The following is a 22,177-nucleotide window of genomic DNA, read 5'->3' on the forward strand; positions in this document are numbered from 1 at the left end:
ACTCAGGTGGAGTATCTCCTCTGAAATGCTTACAACCATAAGTGTTTCAGATATTGGAATATTTGCATATCTTAGAGTTCATAAAATTCATTTATGTTTCATATGTATCTATACATGCAGCCTAAAGATAATTTTATACAGTATTTTTGTTCTACCTTTGTTATGAATGAGACTTACCACTTGAGATCTTGTGTGGAATTTTCCATTGTGTCATGTCAACACTCAAAAAGTTTTGGATTTTGAAGCATTTTGAATTTCATATTTTCACATTAGGAAGCCTCAGCCCATAGAATAAAATAATATTTGCTACTTTCTACAGTTTAGAGTTCCTGTGATCATTGATCCCTGTGACAATTGTTTTTGTTTCTAAGAACAAGTTACTTTTCTCATTGTTCTCATTGCAAGACTATTGGCCTTTTATCTTCTGATTTTTTTTATGATGATTCTAAAACACCTTTATTCATTTTACTGAGTGTACACTTAAGTATTTTCTAGTTTGGAGCTGTTGTGAATAGTGCTGCTATGGACACTTGCACTTGTGCCTTGTGTTGCACATATGTACGCATTTTGTTCAGTGTGTGTGTGTGTGTGTGTGTGTGTGTAATAAAATACACACATATGAGTAGAATTGCTAGATTATAGGGCATATAAGTGTTAAACTTCTAAAATGGTTGTTTCATTTTGCACTTCTATGAGAGTCCTGGTTGTTTTGCATATTTGTCAGCACTTGGTATTTTCTTTTTCATTTTAGCCTTTTGGGTAGGTTTAAAAATACATTTGGGTAGCTTGTGTGTCACATTTGTAACAAAATCCTTTTGTTCCACCCTTTCCTGTGATACTTTAAATTTCTTTTTCTTGGCTGTTTCTCCATCTGGTGTTTGTTTTCTATCAAGTGAATTTTAGAATCAGTAACCTCAAATCTTCTAGATTTTTTGGTGAATTTACATGACACTTTATTTGGGAAAAATTGGGATCTGAACTAGAAAATGATATTGTTATTCTAAGAAGGACAAAAGTGATAAATACTAAGCATGCCCAGTTTTTTGCCTACCAGATTGCACCATTATCTCTATATTTTAGAGATAATTTTTCTAACTTTTCCTTTTGATTTCCCTTTTAACAAGTGTGCTAGTCAGCTTTCCATCACTATGCCAAAATACCTAAGAGAAACGCTTTGTAAGGAAGAAAGGCAGCTGGGCGCAGTGGCACATGCCTAAGATCACAGCAGCTCAGGAGGCCAAGACAGGAGGATGACAAGTTTGAGGATAGCCTCAGCCTTAGCAAGGCCCTATTTCACACTAAAAATTGAAAAGACTGAGGATGTAGCTCAGTGGCATAGTGCCCCTGGGTTCAATGCCTGGTACACCCAACCCCCCAAAAGGAAAGGTTTGTTTTGGCTTATGGGGTCAGAGGTCACTTGGTTCTGCTCTTTTGGGGCCTATAGTAAGGTAGAACATCATGGTGGGGAGCCCCTTTCATGGCAGCCAGAAGCAGAAAGGAGAAAATTGAAGGATATGTGAACATATCCTTCAAGGACCTGCCCTCTCATGACCTACTTCCTCCAATGAGGACTCACCTCCTAAACTTGTCACTACCTCCCAATAGCCTGTTAAGCAATTCATCAATAGATTAATCCAGTGATGAGCTTAGAACCCTCATGATCCAGTCACCTTCCAAGGGCCCCTCCTCTGGGCATTGCCACCTCTTGTTTATTGAGCAAGCCCTCAATACACAAGATTTGGGGGGTATATTTCGGAAACAAACATAGCAAGTTCTTGTTAGAAATGAAAGTCTTTTTAAATATGCATTTTAAATCTGCATCTTCCTTTCTAAAAATACAATTCTTTTTTTTTTACAGGTTCTTGATCAATATGAACGAGAAGGATTTAATTTCCTAGCAAAGGTGTTTAATTCTTCACATTCCTTCTTGGAAGACTTGACTGGTCTCACATTGCTGCATCAAGAGACCCAAGCTGCCGAGGTAAGAACAAAACAAGCTTTCTGTACTGAGGAATTGATATTTGAAACCTATTTGATATTTGTCTTTCTGGAAAAAGGTAGAAAGCAATTAATTTTGACCTTTTTCCTCAGAGGTCATATCACTAAGCGAGTCTGATAGTTATGAGAAGAAAGAATCTTCAGTAGTGACTGACAATGGCGTGTGTGGGTCACTGTCCATTTGTTGCCTAATGCACAAAATTAATGATAGAAAAAGTACAAGTTATTGATTTCCACGTACTCCTTGTCCGTACTGAAGATGAACATGAGTGTGGCCATTGGAGAGTTGCTTCCAGTGTCCGTGTATCAAAATGCAAATTAGCACAGCTGGTGGGCTCTGGCCCCATGGTCTTTAGAAATGACATACTGGCTTGTATTTCACAATTTGATCAGTCATCTTAAGCACTGAATGATATTATGAAATGGATTCTCCTGTAACAACCTTGGTGGGAGAGTTATGATTTGTTTCTCCACTAGAATATTTTGCAGCTCTTTATTTCCTGGATCATTGCAAACCTCCCCCCCCCCCCCGCCACAAAAGAAGTCTGGAATTTAAAAAATACCTTATCATTTTGTTTTTTTCCAAATGTTCAGTGTTCTTAGAAAAGGGAATGCTGTGTGTGCGTGGTAATGGAGCTATGTGGGTCAATTGGCAAAATGTACAGTTCCTCAAAATGGGTGACTAAGTGAGATCAGCATCTCCTAAATCATCATGTTTCCCCTTTAGCACCTGGGTGAAGAAGCTATTAGGAGAAATGGGGTCTGTGTCGGCATTTCCACAAGTTGTCTGTTTAAGTCCAGGAAAACCTTGACTTCCCATGTCCTGCAGGAGTGGTACAGGTGCTGAGTTGCCATTAGTCCTGTTTGCTGGTAAACTCCTTGTAATGGGTTGTGTATCCTTGATACAGGGGAAGGCCCCGAGTTGTCAGTGAGTAGCTGGCCAAGCCCAATACTGGACCAGCCAAATGTGAAAATGTTGCTGTTTGGAGGGGTGAAGCTGGCACTGAGTATAGGAAACTATGTGGAAATAGCAGAGCTGAACTCCTTGGAGCTTTAAGCAGACAAAGGTGAGATTTTTCAGATGCTCCAGGAATCAAGCTAGTACATGTAAGGTGCTGGACTTAGAATTGACACTGATTCTTTTTAAATTTGCTTTGGTGTTATGTGGGCATTAAACAGACAAGTTCTTCCACTGATGGACAATAGTTAGAACCCTAGGGAATCTCTTCTCTTCGGTTTCAGGAGATGACTGGCATCTTTGCAGGTCTTTGAGTGACTCTGACAATTTCTCCCAGAGCTGTGATTGGATTCCCAAACAGGGCTCAGAACATGTTGATTTTGGCCACTATTTTGTCTTTCGAGCAGCACCGTCCTGCCTGGTGGTGTGGGAAAAGTAATGGAGATCTGTGCAACTTGCAATCACTTGATGAGAGGGCCTGGGGAAGGTTTGCCACCCAGCTAGATATAGTTTATATATTTCTCATTAGTTGGCTGGAAAAATTGCAACTTGAAATTGACCCACCTTTCACTCTTCAGAGCAGATGCTAGGATGATGGGCAGATTCCTTGATTGAACCAGGTGTGTTTTGCATTTTCATTGGTCAAATGTTGAGAGTCTTTTTGAAGACTCAAAAGAGAAGCGGAGATTTAAGAGAACAATAGTGACTTAATGGGTGGTGGGGCAGGAAGGGCATGGTTTCACCTACAAGCCTGAGTTTTCCTTTTTAATATTCCACCATTAAGTTATATTTATGGTACTGGAATCATAAGCCACACATCAGATTTTAAAGATGATAAACTGGTTGGCCTGTGAGCCAGATGTGGCTTGTAGTTCTGGTGTTTTGGCCTGCCTTACATGTTAAATTCTGAATAAGGCCAACATTGGAAAATCACAAGTTTTACATAAAAGTCTGGATTTTCCCATTTCAACTTCTTTGAAAAAATCAGATCTGGCAACTGTACGTCCACATTCCTTCATAGTGATGCTCAGGTAGAGCTGAGAATGACATTTTATGGATCACTAATGTAGTTGATACAGTCTGAAGACAAAAAAAAAAAAATCTTCTGTGAAGGGCTGGGGTGTGGCTCAGTGGTATTGTGCATGCTTAGCAGGCAATAGACCCAGGGTTGGACTCCCAACAAAGTACACACACAACCACAAAAATAAATAAATAGGTAAAACTCTTTCTTCTATGCCTACTTCTCAGTCCCTAGTTTCCTTCCTGGAGACAGGCACACTTGTTAGTTTGCTTCCCAGAGATGTTCTTTGGGAATATTTTCCATATATTTTCTGCTCTGCAGTTGCTGACACTTATAGGTATTTAGGTTTATAATGCTTGCCATGGAAAAAAGATCATTATATTCCTTGAAAAACTCTAAACAGAACTGTTTTAAGAGAAGACCTTAACACACAAAATACAGTCTTACTAGAGGACCTAATAGTAACAAAAATTTTATGTTACTATGAAAAATATGTGTGTGCTTGTAAAGCAAAATAAATGTATTATCAACAAATAAAAACATATATATGTAAAGGTAGTATTTTGTTTTACATACTTTATTTCCAATGTTTTTACATATATTCAGTGATGAAAGTACAAAGTTAGCTGGACATGGTTGTATGCAACTTGGGAGGCTAAGAAAGGAGGATTGTAAATTTGAGGGCAACCTCAGCAACTTAGGGAGATCCTGTTTCAAAAAGTAAAAAGGGCTGGGAATGTGGCTCCGTGGATAGTGCCCTGGGTTAGATTCCCAGTACCAAAAAACAAAGCACAAAAATCTACCCTCCATATAGAAAAGCTCCAGCTTATTTATATTAGCAACCTTGTCCATCAACATCAGAATTGCAAAAGATTCAACCAGATACTTATATGTGACAATATCATTGTATACCTTGTTTAAACATATATATATGCAGTGTGTGTGTGTGTGAGTGAGATGCTGGGGATTAAACCCAGTGTCTCATGCGTGCCACACAACTGCTCTAAATAAGTAAATAATACTTATTAAATACTATATACAATATTTTTGAAAATTACTGAAGATCTTTTAAAAATTTGATACTAGACACTGTGGTAGTCACTGAATACAGAAATGAATGAGACACTGACCCTCCCAGGCTCATAGTTGAGTGTGAGAAGCAGAGATGTAAATCCTGAGCTCTAGTATCATTAAAAAATGTCTTGGGGGCTGGGGTTTGGCTCAGTGGTAGAGCGCTTGCCTAGCATGAGGCCCTGGGTTCGATTTTCGGCACCACATATAAATAAATAAAGGCCAGTTGACAACTAAAGATTATATCTTAAAAAAAAAAAAAGTCTTTCATGTGAAGTATTGAGAGAGCAGTTGCTCCTACCTGGGGTAATGAGGTATCAAGAAGAGTCTCCCAGGAAGAGAACAAATGTTTCCATTAGTTTTGAAGGATAAGCTATTTTTAAAAATAAAGTTGGACTTTGGCAGGAATGGGGAGGACCAGGTACCTGGGGCTTCTTCAGCCAATTCAGGTCTCTGAGGCCGAGTCTTCAGAGTGTTTTTCAGTATCGTGAGCAGTCTGATGCAGTTGAGCCAAAGTTACTAAACTCAAGATGCATTTTAAATAGCAGCTTTATTGAGTTGTAATTCATATATCATGGAGCCCATTCTTTTTCAAAGTGTATAATTTAGTGGTTTTCTCATATATTCTGGATTGTGCTACCGTTACCACTATCTAACTCTTAAGTAATTCATGGCCTCCCAAACAAACTTTATAGTTTCCTGTATCCTTCAACACCTATGGTCTGTCTGCCCCCACATTCTCCTTGGTGAATGAAGAATGTAAAGCTGATCCCACTAGAGACACCAAGTGCCTTTATTTTCATGAACAGGGGCCCATTGTATTGTATTAGAACATGGATCCAAAGCAGGACCATCCAGATTTGGTGAGAATGACTAATATAACCCTAAATTTTGCACTCATGTCCCCTCTTCCACCATCACATATCCAAACATGACTGCTGGTTGCTGGTGTATTGGTGTTACCATTGGGATTAGTGGGCAAATTCCTGGAGAGTTTTGTTAGAGGAAGGGTTGTAGTGCAAGAGCACAAGTTGGTCCTGGAGCCCAGGCTTGTGGAGATGTGTTCATTTCAGGTAGTGATGATTTTAAGGTAATGGAGTAAAGACAACTGATGGCATTGGCGATGGATGAAATTGGAACCTTGAGGGAAGAAAAGAACTGGTAAATTAATATGGCCAAATAAAGGAAAATTATCCTCTATTTAGCACAAGGAAGAGAGGCTGTAAAACTAGGGTATAATTTTTTATAAATTTAAATGAGAAATATGTGTTTTAATGAGATTAATGTTATCTAAGGTTACATGTAGAAAAATTAAATACACTCATCACAGAGCCATTTGTCTTTGCCAGTGTTATAGTTCATAACGAAGGGGCCTCAGTCAGGCATCAACAGGCATCAGTATTTTTTGTAGGCTATCTGGTTGCCAAAATATAATTATGTTCTATGAGAAGGTTCTGCAGAGGAAGGGCCTCACTCAGCTCCCAACTTCTATTGCCAGGTAAATAAGATAATTTTTACCTTTATTTTCAAGGCCCCCTTATTAAGAATGATTGGGGTCTTTAGAGATTGGCCCTGACTTGGTATTCCTCTTTGATCTCTCTTTATCTTATTTGGAGCCTAAAAAATGACCTTAAAGTAGTCAACCAGCAAGGTGTTCAAGTCAAACTCTTCAGGAGTTTGCCAAATTTTTTTTAATTGCCGCATATGTTGAAGATCTAAATCAAACATGTGAATGCCTTAGCCATGTTCCACAAAATGTGCTCTGACTTATCCTCCTAGGGTTATTTCTCATACTGTGGATGAAATGTCAGTTTCCATGTATTTTCTGTGTTCCACCTGTGGGTTCAACATTGTGCTGTGAGAAATGCCAAAAATCTTCCAACTGAATCTAGCTTAGAGAAAAGACTGATTTATTAGAGAATTAATAATAGGAGCCATATTGGTATATATTTGAGACTTTAAAATTCCCAAATTCAAATTCCCATGACTCAACTTCTCTTAAATCCTTCACCCTCATTGTTGAAAGTTTCCATGTTCCATGATTCCAGAGTTAATTTTAGGCTATATTTTATTTCCTCATCTTGACAGTATTGTCAGTAATTAAGTTGTGTCCTGCAGTTGTGATTTCAGAGTTGCATACATGACATAGCATTAATATAATTTGCACTCTTGTTCAGTTTTTGGTGAAGCAAAATTTGCTTCTGAATATTTGAGGATTAATAAGCAACCTTTAAAAAAATGTTTAGCAGCTATAACATAGACTGTAAAATCATATGTACGTTGACAGAAAGGAACAGAATTAAGCTAATGGGTCCATCCTGAATTAAAATTCAGACTCTGACTCATCCTACAAAATTCAGAATTCTAGAAAATAGAATGTCCATTTCTCTCATAGCAAGAAAGTCATATGAAAAACATTATAGTCATGTGATAGGACTTCATTGGCACAGCAGTTTACTATTCAGCAAAGTAAATAACACAATTAACAAGTGTTTCTGCTGGGCCTTTTGCACTTACACTGAGTTTTTGGCCTCTCCCCCTCACAGCTGGTTTTGATTTGGTTCCTGTGGAATATTTTTTTTGTTTTGTTTTGTATTTAATAACAGTCAGATATTTATGTACAGCTTCATCAAGAGCCTCCGATGACAAATATGCCTTTGGAGGCCAGTAGAAGCTGTGGGAAACCCCGTGTCAGCACTCAGACCTGTTTCCAATGGAGAGAGAGCGCTCTGGGAGCTGACCTCGCCTGTTCATAAGTCCAGTTCTCTTTTTCCCAGAGTCCTCTGCAGCTCTCTTCCAACCTGCACTGGCTCATCCTGGGACTGCGCCCTGCCTTGATTTTTTCTTATGAAGCAATCCGTCAAGACACAGCCTTGGCCCTCGCCCCTAAGAGAGGGGAGGAGAGACAGAAACAGCAGGCAGAAAGCCATTTCTTTCTTAGGTTGGAAACTAGAGCCTTTTTTTTTTTTTAACTAAAGCTTGGCAGTATCTCATTCAGAGCTCCCTTTATAAAATGTGTCCCTCTTATTTGCTGTCAGAGTTATCTTCAGGGATTTGAGATGTTTAGATAAATTGGTATTAGGGAAGGATCCAGTTGGAGAATAACATTGATGTCTGGGAAGAGCTCCTCACCTCTCAAAAGGCTTGGCTGGCATAATCCACTTGGAGGCCTCTGGGAGAGAGAAGCGGGAAATCATAAATACTGAAAGCAAAGCAAAGATTAAGAAATAGAACATGAGAATTGAGTCCTCCATGAATTTTAGTCTTGGTTCTGTTAGTGCTCTCTTGTGACCTTGGATGAATAACATCAAGTGTTTTTTACATCTGTTTCTGAACTTCAAATGAGAAGGTTGAACTGCAGGTTGAACATACCAGGTATAACCAACAAAGAAAAAGTTGGTTCAATTTTTAAATCAAAATGCTCTAAAATACATCAAAGTAACTACCTGTTAATGCATCTTATGTATGTCTTCTGGTCTCTATTTTATCTGAGTGCCATTATTAGAAACATTTTTAAACACAGTCTTTTGAGATATAGGTCTACTTTGGGCACTAACATTTCTCATAACTTTGTATTGATTGGTGGGTATAGTGGTATATATAATTCCCGAATAATATAATCTAGCCGAATATCTTTGCTCATATGTCAGCCTTTGTGCCCAGAACTTTTGGCTTCTTCGTAAAGTCAAGTTGACCCTAGCCATAGTTGAACATATTCATAAAATGTGTCACTCCTCACCCTTCAGCACAACTTACAAAGTTGAGCTCCAAAGCTCCCTGATTTTAAGTAATGGCAGCATCTTTAGAATGCTGAACATTTATTATCTAAGGAATTTCTTAAAAAAAAAAAAAAAAAAAAAAAAACTCTATTGTTTGATGATCCTCAGGGAGCATGTGAGCAGCCTGAGCCCTGGCCTGTCAGGAAGTCTGAGTTCCTATCCCAGCTGCAGCATATGGTGTGGGCCGTGATTAACCTCATTGACTTCGTTTTCCTCACTTGTGGAATGAAATTAATAATTTCTGTTCCTCAAAATTACCATAAACAATTAAACAAGAAAGCACCTAACAAAAGAAAAAAATAAATTGGACCATATCAAAATTTAAGTCTTTGTGCACAAGACACTTATGAAAAAAAATGAAAAAAAAAATAGGCTACAGAATGGGAGAAAATAGCTTTATATAAGTCATATCTGAGTATACAGAGAATTCTTACTATTTGGTGATAAAAGACATACAGCTCAAATAATGGAATTTAAATATACATTTCTCCAAAGAAGATATACAGATGTTTAATAATTACATGAGATGGTGCTCAACATCATTAACCATCAGGAAAAGGCAGATCACAGCCCCTATAAGAAGCCAGTGCAATCCCAGCAACTTGGGAGGCTAAGGCAGGAGAATCATATTTGAGGCCAGCCTCAGCAACTCAGTGAGACACTATCAAAATGAAAGGGACTGGGGATAATGGCTTTTCCCTGGATTCAATACCCAGTATCAAAAAACAAAACACAACATTAAAAGATACCACTTTACACCCATTAAGATGGCTAAAATAAAAGACAATAACAACTGTTGACAAAGTTGAAATTGGAACTCTCATACACTACCGGTGGGAGTGTTAAATGCTTCAGCCACTTTAAAACTGTTTAGCAGTTCTTTGAAAAGTTAAATACATAATTAACAGATGGCCCAGGAATTCAACTCCTTGGTGTATATCCAAGAGAAGCAAAAACACATACATACCAGAGTTGTACACAATTGAATAAGCTGGAAGAAATAATTTTGAATGTTTCATCCTAGAGAAGTGATAAAGAAGTGTTTGAGGAGATATATGTTTAACCTGATTTGAACTTTATACAATGTATGTGCATATATCAAAATATCAGATGGTACTCTGTTAATATGTACAATTGTTATGTTTTATTTTAATTTTTTTAGTTGATGGACCTTTATTTTTTTTTTTAATTTGGTGCTGAGAACTGAACCCAGGGCCTCAACATGCTGGGCAAGCACTTCACCACTGAGCTAAACCCCAAATTCTTACGTTTTATGTATCAATTAAATTCAATTTAAGTCAAAAAATTGTACACAAATGCTTATAAAACTATTATTCATAATAGTAAGGCATTGGGAACAACCCAGATGTCCATGAACTGATACGTGAATTTAAAAAGATGGACATTACATTGGAATGGTAGTAGAATATCATTTGGCAATAAAAGGTTTAAAAACAAGCCTATTGATACTTGCCCTAGTATGGATGCACCTTGAAAGCATTACATTATGTGAAAGAAGCCAATCATGACAGGCCATATATTAAATAATTTCATTTATGTGAAATGCCCAGAATTTTAAAATCCGCATAGTCAAAAGGAAGAACTGTGGTTGCCAAGGTGTGGTTATGGGGGCTTGGGGACAAAATGAGGAATGACTGCTTGTGGGTAAAGGTTTCTCGTGGAAGCCATGAAATGTTCTAATTTTAGATAGTGGTGATGGTTGCACAACTGTGAACATATGAAGACCATTGAATCATACACTTTCAATGGATGAATTGATCTGGCATGTGGATCGTGACTCCATAAAGATGTTTCAAAAGTAAGCAAGCATACAGCCCTTTCACGTATAGTTGAGGAACTTCCTATCTCCTCTCTGGCTCCATCTGCTTGCAGTGTTCATTGTGTGTCTGACAACACTGCAGAAGGACATTTGCTCACATTTTGTAGGAATGGATTTTGCGTAGATCATCATAGCAATCTCTTCTCTTTTTGTTGTATTTCATTCTGGTCTCCGCTCACCTTGTGGGCAGAATGGAAGGGGCCACTGGCTAAATGCTTTTCTTGGGTGCCTTCTGAGAGGGGACAGAGTCAAGATGTCAGTTACAGCCACAAGTAGAGGGGTTAGTGGAAGATGAAAGCACTTCGTGGTCTATTTTTGTGAGTTTTAGTAAGTGTTTCAAAGATGCAGGTTTTAGCCTGGGTCTTAATTTTTAAAATTTCCCTTTTACCACACAATCTTTTTTTCTTTTCCACCTAGATTCAACCATTAGTATTTTGCCACACTTGGTTTATCTTATTGTCACTCTCTGCTCACTCGCTCGTTCTCGTACATATTTTCTCTTTTGCTGAACTATTGGAAAGCCTGTTCTGTACATGGTGACACCACCCCTAATTTTGTGTTATTAATCTGCCAAGAATACAGACATCCTTCTGTGTAAACAGAATACCATTATACTAGAACAAGGAACTGATTCTATAATATGACATAAAATCTAGCACAAGTTCAGATTTTCCCCATAATTCACAGATTTTTAGCCATTTGCTTTTTCCTCTAGTTGGGAACTTTGTACTTAAAATATTTTTATGATATTTAACCACCTGGTATATATAAACTCAAGTGTATCTTTTCCACTCCCTTGACATCCGGTTCCTCCCCTCTGAAGGAGGAGCCAGGATCCTGGAGGCATCCTGCAGCAGAGGTCCTTGCTGCTCCAGCAGATCTCTCTAGGGACCACCAGGGCATTGCTAGTCTGATCAGGACAGCCTACAAGCCAGCCAGTCCTGAGCACTGCCTCCTACCCATCCAACATCAGTGCCTCAAGTTTTTGAGATTGGAATAGATCCATGAAGACTCTTTACAGTATTTGAAAAAGCCAAACAGAAACAAAACCTTGAAGAGTTAAGAAGAGTACATTGAACATTGAGACTGCCTTGTTTTGTTTTAAATCCATTTCTATTGATTCAGAGATGAAGGGAACACTGATTTCTTTGACAAGGTCAGAAGCTCTGATGGTTTTATGTGCCTTTGAATTATTAAGACAGATCAATTGATGAATTTTGCTGGGTTGGAAGAGTTTTTCAAGGTTGAGTCTGAGTGAGAAAGTGAAAACTTAGGGAATTTGGGGGGTTAGCAGGCAGATAGTGGCCCAGGGCACAGCTGAGCCCAGCTTTCTGGCGGTGCATCTGTCGTGGAGGGCTACCCCGGATGTGTTCCTACAGTGTGCCCTTCGAGTGTTCTTCTAGGGGCTGTATTTTTACAGCTGACCCTTCTCACTTGCAAGTATAACAGCTGCTATGTGTTGAATTTGGGGGGTTTCCATATTTTGAGACTGTAAAATTAAATTGATCTGTGGTTCTAAGATCTTAGTTTTGATCCATCTTGCTTCTCAGCTTTGGGGAAACAGGTAGGGGTGATGTGAAAACTCCTAAGGTGTGTATTTTTTTTATTAAATATTGTTGCTATTTTATCACAACTTCTGTCAACCAACAAATATTTATCAACCTTCTGCTATGTTCATGATAGTGTGGGACCCAAAGAGGTACAAGCCAGCCCTTTAGGAGCCTGGCATGAGTAGATGGGGAGGTAAGAGGGAAAAGTAATAGAAATTGCAGGCCTCGAGTATGCAGAGTCCCGCTTGTGGTACAGACACTTGTGTAGGATCTCAGGGGGTCAGGTGGAGGAGAGGGCTCCAGGAGAGAGCCAGATTTGGAGGTGGTCCTTGGAGGTTGAAACTCCAAGTACAGAAGAGGAGAAATAAAGAAAGGATTCTAGACTGTCCCATGGCAGAAAAGCATCTGAGATCCCTGATGCAAAGTGCCAAGAAGTGAAATAACTGATGCTGATTACTTTATCTGTAAACTTGGAGCATCTCTGTACCTTCCTTTTGATGACTGCAATGGGTGTCAAGGGTCAGAGAAGTGAATTGATAAGTTCTCTGGGCATTGTTGTTAATACTGAGCTGTGCTATTTATTTACCTGGAATGAGAATTGTTGGTCTTCAACTTGATTAGATCATTGCAAACTGTCTTCTGGAGTATTTTTTTTTTTTTTTTTACCAATTAAATGATTATAGTAGTATATGGGAGTCTCTGTGACTCTGTATCCTTGCCAAAATCTACCATCTTGTTCAGGTTCTTGCCAATCTGTTAAGTGTCTAACATTATCTCATTAGCCTTTTTAAATTTTTTTTGTAGTTGAACAGCATGACTTTATTTTATTTGTTTATGTTTATGTGGTGCTGAGGTTCGAACCCAGTGCTTCACATGTGGGAGGCAAACGCCCTGCCACTGAGTGAGCTACAGCCCTCGCCCCTCTTTAGGCTTTTGATCTGCATTTTCCTGATTATCAGGGAAATTAAAGTTCTTAGGTTTATTTTTTATTTGGGTTCCTCTTCCCCAATGGTTTATTTCTTTACTTCATGTCTAAAAATTCTCATATGTCCCACTTCTGAAGCTCCTGTTGAAAGAAAGCACAATAGAATGACCTAGTTATTCACTCGAAAAATATGATGGAACCCTGCAACCTGTGTCCCAATCCCAGCTGTGTGACTTGATCAGGGTCTCATACCTCTGACCTCCATTCCTTCTTTACTAAATGAAAGTATTGGCTGGTTTTTAGAGCAGTGTTTCTCAGCCCTGGCTGCCTATGAGAATTGTCTGGAAGCCTTTTTTAAAAAACATCATATATATACCACATCTGCACCAGAAAGCCTGACTCAGATTAGAAATCACCAAATCCCTCTTAACCTTACTTTCTGTAATAATGATGGAATGAGTCTTTAATGCCTGGATTTCATGGGTTTTGATCACCCTCCTGTGCACACCTTGAATTAACCCATTAAGTCCCAAGTTTTTAGTTCTGAGACTATTTCACAGAAATTGACACAGGTGCATTAAAATAGATTTAAAATCAAAATGTGAGGGAATTATATAATTTATTGTCATCAATAATGTTAATGATGCCATTAATACTAGTGAGTATCATTGCTAGTTATTTACCTGTTGCTTTTCTCAATAGAACCCTGAAAACATAAATATTTATTTCAGAGTTACCACAGGTGAGATATGTATTGGTCAACTTAAGTTTTTAGGGGTGTTTTATAAACGGGACCCTGGGACATAATGAATTAAGTATGCCAGAGAACTATTTCTCTGTAAGACTATAATGTAATTTGGTAAATGAGATATAAAAATGAGGAAACTCCTTAGCTGAGCCTATAGAAGAAACTTGATGTCAACATCCAAAATATTTTTATTTGTAGTTGCTTTTCTTTCAGCACTAACAGGGTTTTCTGAAATCATTGCCTACAATGGCAATATACTCATCCAAAGACAATGTGAAGATGTCAAACATGAGCCTTAAAAAGAACCAGATACACATCAGGCCATCATGTCTGGGCAGAATACAATCCTGACAAGGTTCAGAGTTTGTGAATCTGTAACTTAGTCCTATAAGATTCCATCCTGTTGCCAGGCCTTGATCCCTGAATCCAATTGGCTGGGGGACTGCTCAGTCCTGGAACCAGGGCATAGCCAAAGTGGACCAACTGTGCTCCAGGGACAGCTTTAGACCATTGCCCTCCAGGACTGGGCCAAGGGCTGGCCTTGAACTTGGGATTCTCCTGCCTCAACCGCTCAAGTCACTGGGATGGCAGATGTGTGTCACCACACCTGGCTTCAGAGCTTTCTAGGGCCATCTGCCACTGATAACCATATGGCATGTGGTCGGTGGCACTTTGTATTTTTTCAGAGTATGTTTACTGGCATATGCTCAGTTAGTCATCAAGCAGTAACCTTCAGTAAAAAGCTTTTTGTAGCCATCTAGACCCTGATTACAAATGACAGAAACCAAAAGCTCAACTTAGTTTGGCATAAAAAGTTATTTATTGCTTCATGGAACTAGGTCATAGACTCCTGGCCTCAAGGATTCTAGAGTGGTGGGTTTCGTGGATGACCAACTTTGTCAACTCTGTACTCTTTTTCAACTTTATTCTCTCTCACTGATGATGGGTTCTCCTCTTCTTTTTTCCATGTAGCAGTAAACATAGTTCTAGATAGTTCTAAAATCTCATCATTTATTTAAGAGCATCTTTGCAGTGCCTCTGAAAACAAATTCCCAGATAAGGCATATGACCATGCTTGGCTAATCAAGTCCTTATCTGGACTACTTGCAGTAGTTGGAGAAGTGCTGTGCTGATTTGCCAGCTTGGGCTCGAGCAGGGTACATGATAGGTAGCCTCCTATAGAATCAGGTTGGAGTGACAGGGGAAGAGGGCCCCCAAAGGAGGGGTGGATGTGGGTGGATAGATGCTGAACACATATGACAGAGGTTCTTTATAAGTCCATTCTACTTTTAATTCTACTCCCATGTTTGTTCCTGTCCCCACTAAATAATTCTGTTTTTCTGAGAGCATCTCAGATTAAGGAGTTTAGTGCCGGTTGTGAAATTCCAGTCCCCTGATTTGCCCACAGGTTTGACTTATGCTGCTTTCTGAATTTACCCCCATCTTATCAAACCACAGACAGCAGGAAAGAATTATTTATTCATCAAGTCACTTACTGAATTATCTGTACAGCATCCCACAATATCACCCCTCAAAGAGTTTTCTCTAAGATTAGGGTACATGCATCTTTCTTCCTCCACAGCACATAGAAGTCTCCTTCTAGATGCATGCCCAGCCCTTTGTCTTTGCAAGTTCCTGCATGCCATCATGAGGCCACAGCACTTGGGGCAGCTAAGGCAAGCGCTTCTGACCAAGGATGGTCTCAGGAGGGGGAGCCTAAGACCAGCATGCAGCTTCATCTTTCAACCCAGAGGGCTGTGGTCAATAACAGCACCTCTGCTTCAGAACATGTAGCTTTAGTCTGCTCAGCAATCAAAAAAAAAAAAAATTACTTACGGTGCTAAAACTTGTTGATAAGCTCAGATCTATAATTAGGAACATAAACGACACAATACAGGCCTCACACAAATGAACAGTTGTGGGGTGTTATGGGCCCCTGTGGATTATTTGGCTGAAGAGAAGGAGGAAGGAGAGGCTGGTTGCTGTTGAACAAATTGCTACCAGATGTAGATTTCAATAAACACTACACTGTTGCTCCCCTGCCCGAAGGTGCTATGAATTTCTTGAGGCAACAGAGCAATCAGTAAACTAGGGACACTTCCAGGATGAATGGAGTCTCTCTGTGTTCCCTGTCCCTGGATATTTGTCTGTCAAATACAAAGAGTCTCTCTACCCTGCCTGAGGTTTTTGCACCAGTGTAGTGTCCAGACAGTAGCAACCCCATGGAACTTAAAAGAAACCTAAAATGACAGTTCAAAAAGACAGTGTCACAGGGTAGAGGGTGGATATAGGCAGAGACTGCCTAGGTCAGTACATACTCAGAGCCTGCCTTGTGCCGTGGGGGACAAAGCACACCCACCCTCCTTTCCCTGAGCAGAAAAACAGAAGGGAGGCGGCCATGAATGCAGTGGCTGCATAACAGACCACCCTTCAAACGACGGTGAAGGAGTGTCATGCCAGCCTGTAACGTGGAGGCTGGGTGTCTGCCTTCACCAACTGCCACCATGAGCCAGGCAAAACATGAGCCTGAGAATGGGGGACTGGAAGGTTCCAGAACCTTCTCACCACTTTGCTGTACCTCAAAGGGAATGGAGACATGTACTGAGACTGGGGTAGGGAGAGGGAGATGTGACAGATTTTAGTTAAGGCTACTGTTATGTCTCTCATGCTATAGAATCGTGTGATTCTAGAGTAGGGGTTTTTCTTTCCCTCTTCCTAGTTATGACTCTCTGATTAATTACAAAGAAAAAAATCAAGCACCAAATGCATGGTTGGCCTAAACTTAACAGAGGTTTGGATCACAAGCCATGAGGTTTCTCGCCTTCCCTTCCAGGGAAGAGAAGAGCCTCTGGAGGCAGGGACCACACCTTTGTACTTTCATGGCTGACGGATGCCATGAGAGGGCTTTTCACATAAGTCCTCAGAAAAAGACACAGTGGTTGAATGATAGTGTGTTTACATGAAAAACACATTAGCTGTAGAGGGCACGTGATCATTTTGAGTTGCATGCAAGGATTTAGGGGACCCAGGAGCCCCTTGGAAGCCCTGGAGTTGAAGTCAGTTCTACAACATCAGAACTGAGTTCAGCCTTCCACTGACACACCTCTGCCTTACCTTGACCTCTTGGGGGTTCCCCTGCCACCAGGGAGGTCTCTTCCTCCTCCAGACAATGATGACATAATGGCTGACCTCCAGGGCCCACTGTGTTCCTCGGTGTACTAAGCATCATTAGGATTATTTCATTTGATCTTTACCACTTTATTCCACAGATGAGGAAGCTAAGGTCCATGGAGGCCCTATAGTTTGGCTCCAGAACCTGTGTTCTTTACCACTTTGTAGTGGGTCTCTTACATTTAAGTTGGGCTCCTGATAGCCAGTAGAATTACTCTTCTAAATGACAGGGCTTCACATGTGACTTGGTTTTCACGTTCTATGTTTTCTGTTCTCCAGGTTTGTGCTTGAGTAGGTCATCGTGTTCCATGGTTCCTACCTATTCAGATCAGAAACTTATTTTTACCAGTGCATAAAGACTCCTAAGGGGGATGGGGTTGTGGCTCAGTGGTAGAGCGCTCGCCCAGCACATGCAAGATGCTGGATCTGATCCTCAGCACCACATAAAATAAATAAAGGTATTATGTCCAGCCAAAAAAAAAAAAAAAAAACAAAAGTAAAAACTCCTAGGGACTAACTCTCACAAACCAAACTCAGATGGATGTACAAACTAGGCTCTGGATTTGTCCTGCCTGCTGCTACTCATACACACATGAGGAGACACTTGATAATTCAGGGATTCATTGTTCTTCTTGTGGAGCTATGATAACTCACTCACCACCTTACTGATTTCTAGACAGTGGCAGAGACATTAACAAATTTTTGACACATTGAGATCCCCTTTCCAGCTCCATGTGGCCCCTGGTTAGCCTCCTTGAAGATTCTTCTAGAGTTACATAAGTTCCAGCTTTGCTAGTTAGAATCATATTTTCCAAGACCATACTTTCTCTTTGACTTGAAATAAGATGTTTCCCATCTTTTTTCTTGGATCTCATCAGATGAAAGACCCCCACAGTGGCTGTTGTCCTCCTGGGTGTCTCAGCTCTTACTTATCCCATCCTCCAAAGATCACCTTATTTCAAGGTGTACAGAGAGGCCAAGGTGTGCTCTCCTCATTTGTGTTAAGTACAGTCAACCTGGCGCAGGACAACCCAGAAAACCTTACTGGAAACCCAGGAGAACAATTTCTTTGGCCTTAATGAAAAAGAAAAGAACTTGGGCTCAATTTATTTAAAACAACCACAAACTTCTGAATCTTTATGAGGGGGAATCCTTTATGAAAAGAGTAGGTCAGATACAGGTACATGCTGGGATGGGAGGTGAAGGTCTGGGTTCCTAGAACTACTTGGAGCTTGGTGGCATCACCCCGATAACACCCAACCTGGCGGAGGGCCCTCTTGGCCCAGGTGTATCACTGGTACAAAGGGCCTCTGGCATGTATGACTTTTGTGTTCAAGAGAAAACCCTGGGAGCTCTCCAAGCAGCAGGTGTTTATTGTTGGACTACGAAGGCAGGCAGGCATACAATCTGTGGTGCCACACCCAGTACAAGAACTAGCACTGCAGAAAATATAACAAATATTTTTTAAAAAGAAAAGAAAAGAAGATTCCCTTTCTATGAAGTTTTCAGAATAAGCAAGTCCACAGAGACAGAAAACAGATTAGTAGTTACCAGGGACTTTGGCGGGGGTAGTTTGTGGACAGGGAATCACTGCTCGTGGATACCGCGCTCTCTCTGAGGTGATGAACATGTTCTGCAATTGGATAATGTTGACAGTTGCACAACTGAAAATATACTGAAAACGACCAACTAATACACTTTAAATGGGTTAATTTATGGTATGTGAATTTTATTTTTTTAAATGAATGAGAAGGTGAAACCCATAAAAAGGTCCACTAAGCACTTAGGCAGACAGTATGACAGGGGAAAGAAGAGGGAGTTCTGTAAAGAAGATTCCATCCTGCTAATCTGAGCTACTCAAGTTCTTTGGAGTTAGCTCTGGAAGAATGGAGAGCCAGTTAATGTAGTTTATTTACAAAAAAAAGTTATGAAGACTATTTTAAAACTCGAATCACTTTAGAGTTAAAGATTCATTAGGATTAAGGACTGTGCTTTACAGAGTAAAGTAGAAGAGAAGAAAAATTTTTTTGGATAGGAAACTGATTATTAGTGTTAAGAGCCACTCCACATTTCACCAGCATTCATTGAGCACCTGTGTTGCCAGCCCAAGGAAGAACCAATTCATTTTTCCTTTTTTGTATGTGGAGGAGGGGCAGCAACTGGAGATTGAACAGAGAGGTGCTCTACCACCGACTTCTATCCCCAGCTCTTTTTATTTTTTATTTTAAGATAGGGCCTTGCTGAGTTGTGGAGGCTGAACTTGCAGTCCTTCTGCCTCGGCCTTCCAAGTAGCCGGGATTATAGGTGTTTGCCACTGTGCCTAGTGGAAGGACCAGTTCTTATCTGTGGGAAGTACAGTCTTGTGGGCCATAGCAGGTCCAGTGGAGAGCAGGCCAGTCACAGAATGCTGACTTGAGCATTCTGTTAGGATCCATAAAGGGTAGTGGGAGCAAATAGCCCCTCCTTTCTTACCAAGCCTGGAGCGCCTACATCTCTGTCCATCATGCCTAGAGAGAGCCACATTCAAATTGAAAGATTCCCTCTCTGTACAGTGAAGGGAGATAGTGGTCACTTGAGGTTGCTGAGAGTTCTCTAGATTGCCCTGGAGGAGAGCATATGAGGGTGTGGACTTTCTTGCCATGTGGCCTGAGCCCTAAATGTCCTTAGGGTGTGGAAAGCCTCATCCAAAAGCTTTATTAGCTTTTTTAGAAACAAGCCAAGATGTTTCAGAATAATTCCGAGTTATCCAGAGCCATCTTTGCAAAAGATAAAACCAGAAAACTCCAACGAATAAAAAGAAGTGCTTGCTAAAAAAGAATATTTCCCAACCTCTGCTGTCCCTCCGAGCCAACAATAGCAGAACCTCAGTGAGAGCATGTAATGAGAGCGAGAGAGGGAGCTGCTAAAAAAGGGTGGAGGAGGAGGAGGAGGAGGAGGCTATATAAAAGGCCCTAAAGTGCTGCAGCTGTTTGGGCTAGTTTTTCTCATTTCAGGGATGTTCCAAGCCCTTTGTCTTCTATGTGGAGCAAATTCATTTTGGCTCTCTGGTGAGTCATCCTGCCCACAAATAATCTGTCTTAGAGTAGCCCTTATGAAAATAGACGGCTCACATTGCATTGTGGGGACTGGCCATTGCATGTCCCTTCCCTGGGTGGGCTGTGCTGTGCCTGCCTGTATCCACATGTCCAGGCTTCTAAAGTCTGAGCACACCCTCAGTGACAGGAGTGCCAGAAGGGACATCTGGAGTCTGAAACCCAGGCAGGCATATGGAGGGAGGATAAGGACACCTCTACCCAACTTAGTTCTTTTTTGTTGTTGTTGTTTTTGGTACCAGAGTATTTAACTCACTGAGCCATATCCCCAGCCCTTTTTTGTATTTAGAGACAGGGTCTCACTGAATTGCTTAGTGCCTCGCTGAGTTGCAGAGGCAGGCTTTTAACGCACTATTCTCCTGCCTCAACCTCCCGAGTCGCTAGGATTACAGATGTGCACCACCGGCCCAGCTTAGTTCTTACTTTTAGTTCTTACTTTTTTTTTTTTTTTTTTTGGTTGGATACAATACCTTTATTTTATTTATTTATTTTTATGTGGTGCTGGGATTGAACCCAGTGCCTCGCATGTGCTAGGCAAGCAAGCACTCTTCCACTGAGCCACAACCCCAGCCCCCCCAGCTTAGTTCTTAATGGGGATCTTCAGTAAGTTCTAGAAACCAAACTGACACAAGACAGGCTAACAGAAGATAACCATACAAGTTTTTTTTGACATGTACATGGGACCCTCATAAGAGTGAAGACCCAGAGAAATGGCCAACATGGAAAGCTTTTAAATAATTTTAGATGAAGGATGATAAACTCATGAAGAAGTGATAAGACAGAGGTGTCTGGGTTAGGATCCTTAATCTAAAGGTTAGCAGGTGGGAGGTAAAGGTTGTTAATCTGCACAGATCCATTGCAGAGTCAGTACCCAGGCATGGTGGCAAGGGTCATTTCCTCACTTGGTGCAGCACGACTTCTTTCTCACAGGAATTTTCTGGTTTGCTATGAGTACAAAAAGGACAGCTCTTTCTGTGACTGCTGCTTCTCAAGTGCCCTTGCCTTAAAATAGTCCACATGGTGTATTGACATATTTTGGAGTGGTGTGTCCTTAGTTCTTCTACTGGAAGCCCATTTTATGCAAGCCTGGGTCAACCTGCTGCTCCACCCCAAAGCTTTCTAGATCTCATAGGCACAACCTTTTCTCACAAGGGTCTTGGGAGCGTTATGCAGGAAGAAGTAGACAGTATTAGAGGAAATTCCATGTGGGTAAATAGGTCTTTCATTTCTACCTGGATCTTGCTCAGTTGATCTTTTCCCTTTAAGTAGTATTTTTTTTTAGTACTGAGCCAGCAGATCTGGCAAGGGGTTTTTATTCAGGTTTCTCTACAGAGACACTGAGCACTTCAAAGTAGAGACTAGAATGGTTCTCTTGGGCTGAGGATGTAACTCAACGTTAGCGCAAAGTTCTCAGCATGTGTACAGCCTTGAGTTCCATCCCCAGCACTGCAAAAAAAAAAAAAAAAAAAATACTGTGCAACAGTAGAATGGATATTCATTGTTTTTCCTACTTGGGAACATTAATCTTTTTCCTATTGTTCACCTTGAATTTACACCCAAGAGATCACCCACAACCTCACCCTATCCCTTTTGCTTTTCTGGTAGAGTTTGCACCACCATTGACTTGGCATTGGAGCGAGGTCACTGAGACCCCAGACAGACAACACACCCTGTTTCCCAGGCCAGAATGATTGGTTCAGAAATGGACACACATCCCAGTCATAACCAAGAGCCCTGGAGAGTGGCTAGCAAGCCATCATGAAAAGTTAGCTCTTGACAGTGTGAGGTCTGGTCTGGGGCCGCCTTCTGGCAACTGTGTATTCACACAGAGAAAGCTGGTTTGGGCATGGAGACCACACAGGGAAGAAAGCCAAGCCTGGCAGTGCTGAGAGGAGGAGGACAGATGGCCATGGTATTCTCCTCCAAGTCCAGAACCCAGCTGCCATGACCCTGGCCTTCCTGGGCATATGAGCCAATAAGTTCCCTTTTGGTTGGAGCAAATCAGGGTTTTCTGTCTCTTGCAA

The 22,177-nt window shown here is 40.7% G+C and overlaps 1 protein-coding gene across 2 annotated transcripts in view; it reads left to right on the forward strand.

The window, feature by feature from the left end:
- The window catches only part of Atg7 (autophagy related 7), a 251,626-nt gene that overhangs the window by 144,061 nt on the left and 85,388 nt on the right, over positions 1–22,177 (forward strand). For both annotated transcript variants that reach the window (XM_026383026.2, XM_026383027.2), the window contains exon 18: positions 1,859–1,981. In XM_026383026.2, coding sequence (XP_026238811.1) covers positions 1,859–1,981 — 123 coding nt within the window. The remainder of the gene's footprint in view (positions 1–1,858; positions 1,982–22,177) is intronic.

Source organism: Urocitellus parryii, chromosome 16 (assembly GCF_045843805.1).
Source record: "Urocitellus parryii isolate mUroPar1 chromosome 16, mUroPar1.hap1, whole genome shotgun sequence".
Taxonomy (NCBI): Eukaryota; Metazoa; Chordata; class Mammalia; order Rodentia; family Sciuridae; genus Urocitellus; species Urocitellus parryii.